Source organism: Sus scrofa, chromosome 5 (assembly GCF_054392235.1).
Source record: "Sus scrofa isolate SSC_HxYL_T2T_F1_AM1 chromosome 5, Sscrofa_HxYL_maternal_Yorkshire_Landrace_v2.0, whole genome shotgun sequence".
NCBI classification, from domain to species: domain Eukaryota; kingdom Metazoa; phylum Chordata; class Mammalia; order Artiodactyla; family Suidae; genus Sus; species Sus scrofa.
In genome coordinates, this window is record NC_139387.1 from 53,642,107 (window position 1) to 53,655,306 (window position 13,200).

Here is a 13,200-nt window from a genome sequence, read left to right on the forward strand (position 1 = left end):
TCCCTATACTTTCTCACATTGTGAACAGCACAGCTGTTCTCTTCATCACTGTATTCCCATATCCCCAGGGCTGAGAATAGCGCCTGGCCTGTACTAGACATTCTGTGGCTATAAAAGTGAATGAATCAATCAATCAGCGAAACAGCTGGAGACTGCACTCTCTATTTATGTTTATGTTACATAATATTAAAAGATATTTATAATAAAAATATTTTAAAGATGATTTGACTGAGTGAAATTGGAGCTGAATACTAATTATTTACTTGACCCTTTTAGGTGAATTTCATTGTGAGTGACTCTGGAGCACATGTTTTAAACTCGTGGACTCAAGAAGACCAGAATTTGCAGGAGGTATGCTTAGGTTTTGAGCTGTGGCTATTTTTAAAAATTATCTGAATGTGGTAATACTTTCTTAAATATTTTGTAAAATAGTTTTTTAAATCGATACAGTGTTGGCACACAGTTTTGAAATACCAACTAATACTAGCTATCTGGAGTTCCCATTGTGGCTCAGCAATAATGAACCCAACTAGGGTTACCTGTATCCAAGAGGATACAGGTTCGATTCCTGGCCTCAATCAGTGAGTTAAAGATCTGGCATTGCTGTGAGCTGTGGTGTAGGTCACAGACGTGGCTTGGATCAGGTGTTGCTGTGGCTGTGGTGTAGGCCCACAGTTGCTTCTCCAATTGGACCTCTAGCCTGGGAACTTCCATATGTCGTGGGTGCAGCCCTAAAAAGACAAAATCAAAAGAGAAACAGGTATTTACCTTCCAGTATTTCTCCACTTCCTAGAAGCAACCTTTCATCTCTGTAGCCCATCTACTTTTTACTTCCATGTTTCTAAATAACATGTTTTACTGCTAATTATAGAGTTCTCAATTTAAACCTTATTTATCATCACTGTTGATGATGGTTTACCTTTTATACTTCCTCTCAGCCATGCCGCTATAACTGCCCCCTTCCCTTTCTGGATTTTCTCAATGTTGTTACAGCAAAGGTATTGGTTAATTCAGAATTCCATGTTTACATGTTTCTAATGTCTACATAAAGTGTTATGCACTGCTAAGCCAAGCAGTATATGTGATTATTTCATTTCTTTTTTTTTAAGGTTTTATTGTGACATAGTTGACTTCCTGCACTGTATAAGTTTAAGCATAATGATTTGTGTTGTTTTCTATTTGACTTTCTGTGTATTCTTGGAATTTATCATTTCCTCTTTTCCCACTTTACTTTGCTTAGTTCTCTTTTGTTTTTGTTTTTGTTTTTTGTCTTTTAGGGCCACACCCACAGCACTTGGAGGTTCTCAGGCTAGGGGTCCAATCGGAGCTGTAGCAACCGGCCTATGCCAGAGCCACAGCAACACGGGATCCAAGCCACATCTGTGACCTACACCACAGCTCACAGCAACGCCGGATCCTTAACCCACTGAGCAAGGCCAGGGATCAAACCCGCAACCTCATGGTTCCTAATCGGATTCGTTAACCACTACACCACAACAGCAACTCTGAATTTTAGCAGTTTGATTTTTTTTTTTTTCCTTGAAAAACGTCTTGAAGTCTTTGGCTGAAGTTTAAGTTGGTTGGTTTCTAGGCCTGGTGGACTGCTGTCATCCTCTTTGCTCCCCATTTTTCAGGTCCCAATTTTTTCCCTCTGTTTTGGTGTGTAATCTCTTGTTTGGGTAGAATATAACCTCCAGAATTCATGTAACTTATGTTATAGTTTACTGATACTTAGGGCAAAAAATTTCAGGTTGGAAATGAATTTTTTCTCAAAATTTTGAGGCCCTTACTCCACTGTTCTATAGCTTCCAGTGTTGTTGAGAAGTTAAGTACCATTTTTCTTCATAATTTCTCTCTGAAACCTTTTAGAATCTCTTCTTCCCCCTTTTGTCCTGAAATGATAATTTGCCCTGGTGTTGGTTTTTTCTCATTCATTATGCTAGGGCATGTGGAAGTTCCTGGGCCAGGGATCAAACCTGCGCCACAGCAGCAAAATTGCCAGGGCACTCCTAGGCTTTATCTTCTTCAGGAAAATTTCCCTGTATTGTTTCTTTTTTTTTTTATGATTTTTTTTATTTTCCCACTGTACAGCAAGGGGGTCAGGTTATCCTTACATGTATACATTACGATTACATTTTTTCCCCCATCTGTATTGTTTCTTGAATAATGTTCTTGACTCTGTGTTCTAACTCTTTCTGGAATCCCTCTGAGTGGGATGTTGGACCTCCTGGATTAAATTCCTTATTCTTTTTGTAATTGGTCCTCTCATTGTTGTTCTTTCTGAGCCTCTTACCTATTTCCTTATATGGAACTTTTTGTTTGATCATGTCTTTAATTTCCAAGAACTGTTATTCATGCTCTAATTATGCCCGTCTTGTTCATATCCTTTTCTTGTTTTATGGGTGTAATCTGAAGGTATTAATAGTTTATTTGAAGTTTTGATCTCTTTGTCATTTCAGCATTCTCTTCACATTGAGGGGCTTCTCTTAAATGCCTACTGATATTTAGCTATGCAGCCTTACTTGAAAGTAGGGCATCAAACAGCAGATTAGAAGATCTGCATGTTGTGGAGTGAAGGACGTATTGCTAAATGGCCTTCACTGTGGCTTCATCTCATTGGTTTCCCTGGGAGACCTCCAGGTGTCATCTCTCTGGGACTATGCAGGATCTCCAGAGAAGGTCTTCCAGTCTTCTACCTGTCAGCTCTGGAAGCCAGGGAAGAGGGTAGGTTCTACCATCCAACAGGTGAACTTTAACCCAGTCTTTCTGTTTTTGGTCTAATACTGTGCTGTCCAGTAGAGTAGCTACTAGCCATATGTAGCTTCTATTAGCTATTAAAAAGCTGCTCTTTAAATTTAAATCAATCAAAATTAAATACATGTAAAAAATTCAGTTTTTCTGTAGCACTGGCCATGTTTCACATGCTCCCTAGGTCACATGTGGAAAGGCTGTTGTACATCATGGATAGAAAATGTTTCCATCATCATAGAAAGGTCTTACATGCAGCACTGGTCAATATCTCACCCTTATACTCGGCTGTGCTTTGTGGTTTCCATGCCGGGTACCTTTCTGGTTCATTTCTTCTGAGGAATGTGATTCTGTATCTGGGAGAATCAGGGAGAGATAGTCGCTTATATGGGTGGGTTGTGAGTAAAACTGGGAGTCAGGTTGCTCTTTATTCTGACTTCAAGTCATTCACTGTTTTCAGTATCTTGTCTCACCTCTGCTTTGTGTGGTGCTTGATGCCTCCAGTTCCTGAACTTCTCCTGGATTTCTTCTTCTTTTTCGGCCACCTTGTGGCTTATGGAGGTCCCTGGGCCAGGGATCAGATCCGAGCCACCACTATGACCTGTGCCTGAGACAATGCCAGATGCTTTAACTGGCCAGGTTGGGGATGGAACCCATGTCCTGGTGCTGTAGAGACACCGCCGATCCCGTTGCACCACAGCAGGAACTCCTCTCCTGGATTTAGAAAGGCATATCATCTTGGTTTTTTCCCGTAGGCACTTAGATTTCAGATTAGTCAGTCTTACTAAATTCATAACCTTTCCTCCATCCATTTTCAAACACCCTTGCTGACATTTCTTGTTTGTTTTCTTGTCTCCGCCTCCATTTTTTTCATCTTTTTAGATTTATGGATTTTTTTTTTCCCTTTTGGTGTTTGTTTTTTAAAACTAAATTCCTTTTAGTTTTAGTAGAGTTTTAGGAAGAAGCAGAAATAAATAAGCCCATGCTCAATACATCAAATTTATGTTTTTGAAACATGTGTCTAAGGATATTGAGTTGTGGTATATTATAGTCTTTGCTGTTGTTTAGTTGGATAGAAGACTTGTCTGCTAGGTTCTTCACTGATGAATATGAACACGAGACAGGCAAAAGTGAAATATTTGAATACATGATTTGAACTCTTTCATGTTAAAATTTTTCTGTTAATGGGGAGACCCGTTGTGGCTCAGAGGTAACGAACCCAATGAATATCCATGAGGACGCGGGTTCAATCCCTGACCTTGATCAGTGGGTTAAGGATCTGGCGTTGCTATGAGCTGTGGTGTAGCTCGGATCCCACGTTGCTGTGGCTGTGGCATAGGTCAGCAGCTGCTGCTCCAATTTGAACGCTAGCCCAGGAACTGAAGGTTCAGCCCTAAAAAGAAAAAAAAAAAATTCGTTAATGGATGCCCTTTAATGGAAATAATCCCATCCAAATGTATTTTAAATGGAACACTTATAAAGAAAATGTGTTTATCACAGTGTTTGGTCTTAAAGTAATGTTTTTCTTTGTTTGTTTGTTTTTTGTCTTTTTGTCTTTTCTAGGGACGCTCCCGCAGCATATGGAGGTTCCCAGGCTAGGGGTCTAATCCAAGCTGTAGCCACTGGCCTACGCCAGAGCCACAGCAATGCCAGATCCGAGCCGCATCTGCATCCTACACCACAGCTCACATCAAGGCCAGATCTTTAATCCACTGAGCGAGGCCAGGGACTGAACCTGCAACCTCATGGTTCCTATTCGGATTCATTAACCACTGAGCCATGACGGGAACTCCTAAAATAATTGTGATTAATATAATATATAAACATTTTGAGGTAACTTGCTGAAGGAGTGGTCTTATTGGCTTGGCTTTGAATTTGTATCACTCCAGAATGTTCTTTATTCTCTCATTGCTTAAAAAAAAAAGAGTATTCCATACATTCCTCCTGTCTTTTTGAAATAGCATGTATAGAGCTTTGTTCTGTCAGGAAGTACTGCGAAAGAAGCCTGAAGCTTCTCTATTTATATGTGAGTAAAAATAAGTACAAATTTATATAAATCTTCTTACTGCATCTCTGCAATGCAGTGAAAGGTACGTATTTGATAAAGGTAGCAATACTGATGATAGAAGAATTAGTACTTCCTTCTGCTTTCTGAAGGTGAAGGGATATTATATCATACTCATTACTTTTAGATTGAGACCAGAAGGGGAAACTCCAGTTGTGAAGGCAACTATATAACAAATCACTGATGTTTAAGATGATATAAAATAATCGACACTTTGTATAAATTATGTATAATCTTGCCTGTGTTAACACATTTAATGTTTAGCTATGGTTATCCATGTTGCATTTTACTCTGGTTATTGTGAGTAATCATGAGAAATAATTGAAGTGGATTGATTGAAGAATATGTAGGCTAGAAAGATTGTAGACATCTTTTCCTTTGACTCCTTTGTGCAGGTAATGGAACTGAGAGGCCCACAAGTTCCAGAGGTAGTTTGACTTGTGTACCTGGATCAAGGGCTCATTCTGTTACAGTTCATAACTCTATCCTGTATGTCATATATTTTATTACAAAAAACTTTGTCAGATTTCAGGAGGTTTGGTTTTGTTTTTATTGGCGAAAAGAAAAAAAATTGAAAGTATCATCCCCATACTAATAACAGCTTCTGTTATTAATTTCACTTTCAGATTAAGAAAAGGGCTAGGAGAAATTGACCAGTGTCACACAATCTTAAAAGGCAGAGCCAGAATTTCATTTTATATTTATCTGACTCTAAAGGTTAAGCTTTCTTTCTGTTGCTTTCCCAGGACCACAACACCCCTCCCCTAAATTATTATTATGTTTCTCTTAAGTGCTAGGAACTTTATATAGTCATGTATACACAGTATTTTTTTCTTTCTTTTTTGATTACTTTTCGTGAATAGATAATACCTATGTAGTTTTTGGGGGTTTTTGTTGTTGTTGTTTTGTCTTTTTAGGGCCATACCTGCAGCATATGGAGATTCCCTGGCTAGGGGGTCCAGTCAGAGCTGCAGCTGCTGGCCTACACCACAGCCACAGCAGTGCCAGATCCAAGCTGTGTCTGCTATCTACACCAGACCACAGCTCCTGGCAGTGCCGAATCTGTAACCCACCAAGCGAGGCCAGGGATTGAACCCACTTCCTCATAGATACTAGTTGGATTTGTTACTTCTGAACCACAGTGGAAACTCCCCTATGTAGTTTAAAAATAAAATTTACATATGTATTTGTATGTATACGTAGGTATGTATATATGTGTGTATGTGTGAGCGTAAAAGTAAAAGCTTCTCCTTGAAAAATGTTGTGGCCCCTTTCCCAGTCCCACTTAGTGGCGTGCAGGAGCCTGCTTATACCAACTTGGGAGAACTGAGTGTGTATATCTCCTGTCAACTTTACATTTAGTGAAAGCTTGAAATTAGCAATTATAGGAGTATTTAACCATAGATATTGGCAAACACCACAAATTAGGGTTTCTTTTTCCTTTGGAGAGCTGATTTACCAGCACTTCACTGTATATCCCTACCACTATTAGTTTTGAATGGGTCCTCCCTATATATGTATGTATATGTACGTGTGTGTGTGTGTGTTGCTTTATGCACGTATAAAGCAAACCCTCACACTTTGTCCTTTTTAAAGATTATTTTGGCTATCCTGGATCCTTTGCAATCCCGTATGAATTTTAGAATCAGCTTGAAGATTTCTACCAAGAAGTTAAGTGGGATTTTGACAGGGATAATATTTAATCAGTAGTTCAGTTTGTGTAATAGTGTCATCTAACAATGTTAAGTCTTCTAATCCATGAACATGGAATGTTTTTTGTTCATTTAGGTCTTTAATTTCTTTCAACAATATTTTATAGTTCTCAGAATATAAAATTTGTCTTTGCTTTGTTAAATTTATTCCTAAGCATTTTATTCTTTTTAGTGCTTTAGTAAATGGAATTGTTTTCTTAATCTCATTTTGGAGTTGTTCTTTGCAAGTGTATAGCAGTACAGTTGGTTTTTGTGTGTTGATCATGTATCCTGCAACCTTGCTGAACTTTGCTAATTATTTCTAAAAAATGTCTAGTGGATTCCTTAGGATTTTCTAAGGAAAATGATTCATTTGCAGCAGAAAGATAATTTTACTTCTTCCTTTTCAGTCTGAATTCCTTTTACTTCTTTTTCTTTCCTAATTGCCCATGCTGGAACCTTTAGTACAGTATTGAATAGAAATGGTGAGAATGGACATCCCTCTGATCTTAGAGGGACCACACATGTACTATTTAGCTTGATGTTATGTGTAGGTTTTTTTATAGATGCCTTTTATCTGCTTGAGCAAGTTCCCTTCTATTTCTAGTTTGTTGAGTGTTTTTATCATGAAAGGGTTTTAGATTTTGTTAAATGCTTTTTCTGTGTTTTATGGAGATGATCATGGGATTTTTGAAAATTCTGTTGATATCATTTGCATTAACTAATTTTTGAACATTAAATCAACTTTGCATTCCTGGGATAAGTCCTACTTAGTCATGGTGCATATTTCTTTTTATAAGTTGCTGGATTCATTTTGCTAGTATTTTGTTTAAAATATTTGTGTCCATATTTCTAAAATACATTGGTCTGTAGTTTCCTTTGCTTGTAACGTCTTTGACTTGTGCTTATTCTTGTCAACATAATTGTTTTCCCTGTTACTTAGCTGATGGCAGCATTAGCTGCTGTTGGGCCTCCTAATCCACGTGCAGATCCAGAATGCTGCAGTATTCTGCATGGTCTCGTTGCAGCAGTGGAAACCCTCTGTAAAATTACAGAATACCAACACGAGGCTCGTACCCTACTAATGGAAAATGCTGAACGTGTTGGAAATAGAGGACGGATAATTTGCATTACTAACGCAAAAAGGTAAGATGTTAATCACAGTAATTCTTTCACTGGGGAAATTTTAATGTTCTGTTGCAGTTTTAATTTTAAAAAGCAGGGACAACGTGTTAGCATTTAAGCATTGGCCTTTCTAATATTGAAGCTATGTTTATCTAGTTCTAAAATAAAGATGCATCTCAGTGAAAACTGTTTATCATGGAAATCAATTTGACTTTCTTCTCTCACTAGTTTTTCATTCAGCTGGTTTTTTGGTATTGTGAATGAACACACTGAAGGCAGTCCTTATTGAAGCAATTTTAAGTACCTATAACAAGATACTACAGCTGAAAAGTGTGTTTAATTTTTTTCTCCTACTGTTTGTTTCTTTAAGTTGGTTTTATCTTTCTTATGCCATAGTGATAGTCATGTGCGAATGCTTGAGGACTGTGTCCAGGAAACAATTCACGAGCATAACAAACTAGCTGCAAATTCAGATCAGTGAGTATAATCCATTTTATAGTCATATATATTTCATTGTAACTATTCCAGCAATTTTAACAGTAATTGGTAGCATTCTCTTGAATTCTCTACTGGCTCTATAAATTAGTCAAAAATCTGTTTGATCGGAAACTTCTTGTCCCATTTTCTCTTTCCCTTTAAAATTTTACTTTTTGAAAAGCAGAAAAGGTGAGCAGAAGGATTAAATAATTTATAATAATGCGTATTTTTGTGATGGCTTGCTCTCATACTTTGTATTACAAATCTGTAAAATGAGCAAATTGTTGGTGCATTATTCAGTATGTGCCAGATCAAAACATAACAACTAGTTGGACTGTATGAATTTTTTTTAAAGAAAAAAGCTACTAAAGACATGTTTGGGAGAGTTGCAGTATGGCGTCTTTGTTAGATCGAGCTACTGTTTAATTTTCCAGATGGAGTACTGGTGTTATTGTTAATGAGTAGGATTATTCTCACTCGAAGAAGGGAGCATGCTGAGGTATTTAGGAATGAAGTATCATTTCCTCTGCAACTTACTGTCAAATGCCTTAGTAAAAAATAAAAGAGTGCATCTATTAGAAATTTATAGAGAAAACAAGTATAGCTAACAGTGAGTCTAAGTTAAGGATATATGGGCATTCAATGAATAGACCTTTTCTTTCAATTTTTCTGTAGGTTTGGAAGTTTTAAAGTAAAAAAGTTAGCTCACAGATATAGAGGACAGATTATTGTTTACCAGTGGGGAGAGGAATGGGGAGAGGCAAGATAGGGGAAGGGATTAAGAGGTATAAACTATTATGTATAACATGGTATAAAATAAGCTACAAGGGTATATTGTACAACACAGGGAATATAGCTAATATTTTATAGTAACTATAAATAGAGTATAACCTTTAAAAATTGTGAATCACTGTATTTATACCTGAAATGTTTTTTGTCAACCATCAACTCTAAAATAGGAGTTCCGTCGTGGTAGAGCAGGTTAAAGATCCAGCATTGTTGCTGCAGGCAGCTCAGGTTGCTGCTCTGGCATGGGTTTGATCCCTTGCCTGGGAACTTCCACATGCTATGGGTGCGGCCAAAAAAAAAAAAAAAAAAAAAAATTGGAGGGGGCAAAAAATAAATATTATATAAGTTGGGAGTAATAACAAATCCTGTATTCTTGGAAATAACCAATTATAGGTAATATTGCCTGATTTTGTCCTTAAGCATTAGTAACAGCTAAATTAATACACATTATATTCATTTTCTCTGTGGCAGTTACCTGTTGAAAATTATACCAGATTACAAGAATTTTCCCTTTATTTTATCCTTTGAACACATAAAAGGTTATCATTTTTGCATTTGAACTAAATTCACCTAAATTATTCATTAAATGTTCGTATGAGTACGGCAACTATACAGTGTTTCTAAATCATTTATGGTTTTTTTTTTGTTTTTTTTTTTTGTTTTTATTTTATTTTCCCACTGTACAGCAAGGGGGTCAGGTTATCCTTACATGTATACATTACAATTACAGTTTTTCCCCCACTATTTCTTCTGTTGCAACATGAGTATCTAGACATAGTTCTCAATGCTATTCAGCGGGATCTCCTTGTAAATCTATTCTAGGTTGTGTCTGATAAGCCCAAGCTCCCGATGCCTCCCACTCCCTCCCCCTCCCATCAGGCAACCACAAGTCTCTTCTCCAAGTCCATGATTTTCTCTTCTGAGGAGATGTTCATTTGTGCTGGATATTAGATTCCAGTTATAAGTGATATCATATGGTATTTGTCTTTGTCTTTCTGGCTCATTTCACTCAGTATGAGATTCTCTAGTTCCATCCATGTTGCTGCAAATGGCATTATGTCATCCTTTTTTATGGCTGAGTAGTATTCCATTGTGTATATATACCACCTCTTCCGAATCCAATCATCTGTCGATGGACATTTGGATTGTTTCCATGTCCTGGCTATTGTGAATAGTGCTGCAATGAACATGCGGGTGCATGTGTCTCTTTTAAGTAGAGTTTTGTCCGGATAGATGCCCAAGAGTGGGATTGCAGGGTCATATGGAAGTTCTATGTACAGATTTCTAAGGTATCTCCAAACTGTTCTCCATAGTGGCTGTACCAGTTTACATTCCCACCAGCAGTGCAGGAGGGTTCCCTTTTCTCCACAGCCCCTCCAGCACTTGTTATTTGTGGATTTATTAATGATGGCCATTCTGACTGGTGTGAGGTGGTATCTCATGGTAGTTTTGATTTGCATTTCTCTTATCATCAACGATGTTGAGCATTTTTTCATGTGTTTGCTGGCCATCTGTGTATCTTCTTTGGAGAAATGTCTATTCAGGTCTTTTGCCCATTTTTCCATTGATTGATTGGTTTTTTTGCTGTTGAGTTGTAAAGTTGCTTATATATTCTAGAGATTAAGCTCTTGTCCGTTGCATCATTTGAAACTATTTTCTCCCATTCTGTAAGTTGTCTTTTTGTTTTCTTTTGGGTTTCCTTTGCTGTGCAAAAGCTTTTCAGTTTGATGAGGTCCCATGGGTTTATTTTTGCTCTCGTTTCTATTGCTTTGGGAGACTGACCTGAGAAAATATTCATGATGTTGATGTCAGAGAGTGTTTTGCCTATGTTTTCTTCTAGGGGTTTGATGGTGTCCTGTCATATATTTAAGTCTTTGAGCCATTTGGAGTTTATTTTTGTGCATGGTGTGAGGGTGTGTTCTAGTTTCATTGCTTTGCATGCAGCTGTCCAGGTTTCCCAGCAATGCTTGCTGAATAGACTTTCTTTTTCCCATTTTATGTTCTTGCCTCCCTTGTCAAAGATTAATTGACCATAGGTGTCAGGGTTAATTTCCGGATTCTCTATTCTGTTCCATTGGTCTGTCTGTCTGTTTTGATACCAGTACCACACTGTTTTGATGACTGTGGCTTTGTAGTATTTCTTGAAGTCTGGGAGAGTTATGCCTCCTGCTTGGTTTTTGTTTCTCAGAAATAAAAGGCATCCATATAGGAAGAGAAGAGATCAAACTGTCACTGTATGCAGATGACATGATACTATACCTAGAAAACTCTAAGGACTCAACCCCAAAACTCCTTGAACTGATTAATAAATTCAGCAAAGTGGCAGGATATAAGATTAACATTCAGAAGTCAGTCGCATTTCTGTATACCAGCAATGAAACATTAGAAAAGGAATACAAAAATACGATACCTTTTAAAATTGTACCACACAAAATCAAATACCTCGGAATACACCTGACCAAAGAGGTAAAAGACCTATATGCCGAGAACTATAAAACCTTAATCAAAGAAATCAAAGAAGATGTAAAGAAATGGAAAGATATTCCATGTTCCTGGATTGGAAAAATCAATATTGTGAAAATGGCCATCCTACCCAAAGCAATCTACAGATTCAATGCAATCCCTATCAAATTACCCATGACATTTTTCACAGAACTAGAACAAACAATCCAAACATTTATATGGAACAACAAAAGACCCAGAATCGCTAAATCATTTATGTTAACTGTAGTTTCTGATTGTAGAGATAACACTGTTTTGATATATTCAACTTTTTATAGTTTACCTACCTGAGTTCTTTACATAGTATGTATTATAGTCTAAGTGAGAAGTTTCTCTTTAAGTCTCATGCAGATTCAGAAGTGTGAGCTGGTCTTGATCCATACCTACCCCGTTGGTGAAGACAGCCTTGTATCTGATCGTCCTAAAAAAGAGGTAAATGCAGAAGTAATGGAAGAAAAGATCATTGTTAATTATTAATAAAAACTAACCTGGGAAGGTTTAGCATGAAAATGATCACATTGTCAACATTTTCTGCTGAATATAAATTTAGAGTTTTGAAAGCAACCTGTATGGCAAAACACCTAGATTGGTTCTTTATGTTATAGTGGTAGATTTTTGAAGTGTTTTCTGTTTTGCTTACCTGTTGATATTTATTTTAAATAAATGTGTTGTCAAACCATACAAAATTTGTATTGTTCCTCAAATTTTAATTACTGTAATAGATTTCATTGGCTTTAATGACTTTTTATTCTGTAAAAATCTTTTTTTTTCCCCTCATTAAGAAAATAATACACTCCTTAATCAAAACACACTCCTATAACAAAGAAGTTAATTTTGCCTATCCAGAGGGGAAAGAAACTTAATTTTTTTTTTTTTTTTTTTTTTTGCTTTTGAAACTTAATTTCCAGCCTTGGTTTACTTTTTAAATAAATTTGAACAATTTTAAAGGAAAAGATGAATCTAATGATTGTTAAATGGATTCACTTGTAATATTTTCCATCAATGGTCTTTGTTTAGAAAGACAGATACATGTGTTTTTATAATTATATTAAATGTGTACCTGTATCTGTTTTTTTATTTAGCATTATTTAATATAAACATTGAAATATTAACTTTGTCTATCAATTTTTTATAGTTGATTTTTTTTAGGTCATTATCTTTTTCGTTGTGTTTTAGGTAATTTTGAGTAAAGGTCCATTTTTTTCTTTCTTTCTTTTTTGGCCACACCCGAGGCCTCTGGAAGTTCCCAGGCCAAGGATCAAATCCAAACTGGAGCTACGACCTACACCACAGCTACAGCAGTGCTGGATCCTTAACCCACTGTGCCAGGCTGGGGATTGAACTGGCACCTTCACAGAGACAAGCCACTGCGCCACAGCAGGAACTCCCTAAGTCTTTTTTTTTTTTAGCTTTTTTCTAACCCTTGGTAACATGGTAATATATTGGCTTTACTTTGTGATGAGTAAAAAACTTATTTGCAATAAATATTATTACCCTGGAATGAGTGAAATATTGTGTTACTTTGTTATAATAAACTTTTGCATTTATGGGTGACAAAATATGATGTTTTTAGTGATTTCCATTCTTTGTAGTAAGTAGTTTCATATTAGGTTTGTCTTTTCACAAAATTAATTATTTTTTCTACAATAATATTTCTATGGGCGTTTTCAAATCAGTTTTGCATATAGATAAAAAGAAGGGAAAATTTAAAATTAAAATATGTGTTTAGGTCAAAGACTATTCCACTCTTAAATTTCAAGAGGACAGGGATTTTGCCTCTTCACTGCTGTATCCTCCAATAGC

At 36.6% G+C, this 13,200-nt stretch overlaps 1 protein-coding gene across 9 annotated transcripts in view; it reads left to right on the plus strand.

Annotated features, from left to right (window-relative positions):
* The window catches only part of INTS13 (integrator complex subunit 13), a 36,087-nt gene that overhangs the window by 3,234 nt on the left and 19,653 nt on the right, over window positions 1-13,200 (plus strand). For all 9 annotated transcript variants that reach the window (XR_014845192.1, XR_014845191.1, XR_014845193.1 and 6 more), the window contains 4 exon segments: window positions 277-351; window positions 7,448-7,650; window positions 8,026-8,106; window positions 11,739-11,829. Coding sequence is in view for 6 of the 9 variants with exons in the window: in XM_021090953.2 (XP_020946612.1) it covers window positions 277-351; window positions 7,448-7,650; window positions 8,026-8,106; window positions 11,739-11,829 (450 nt within the window). In the remaining 3 variants the exon portion in view is untranslated.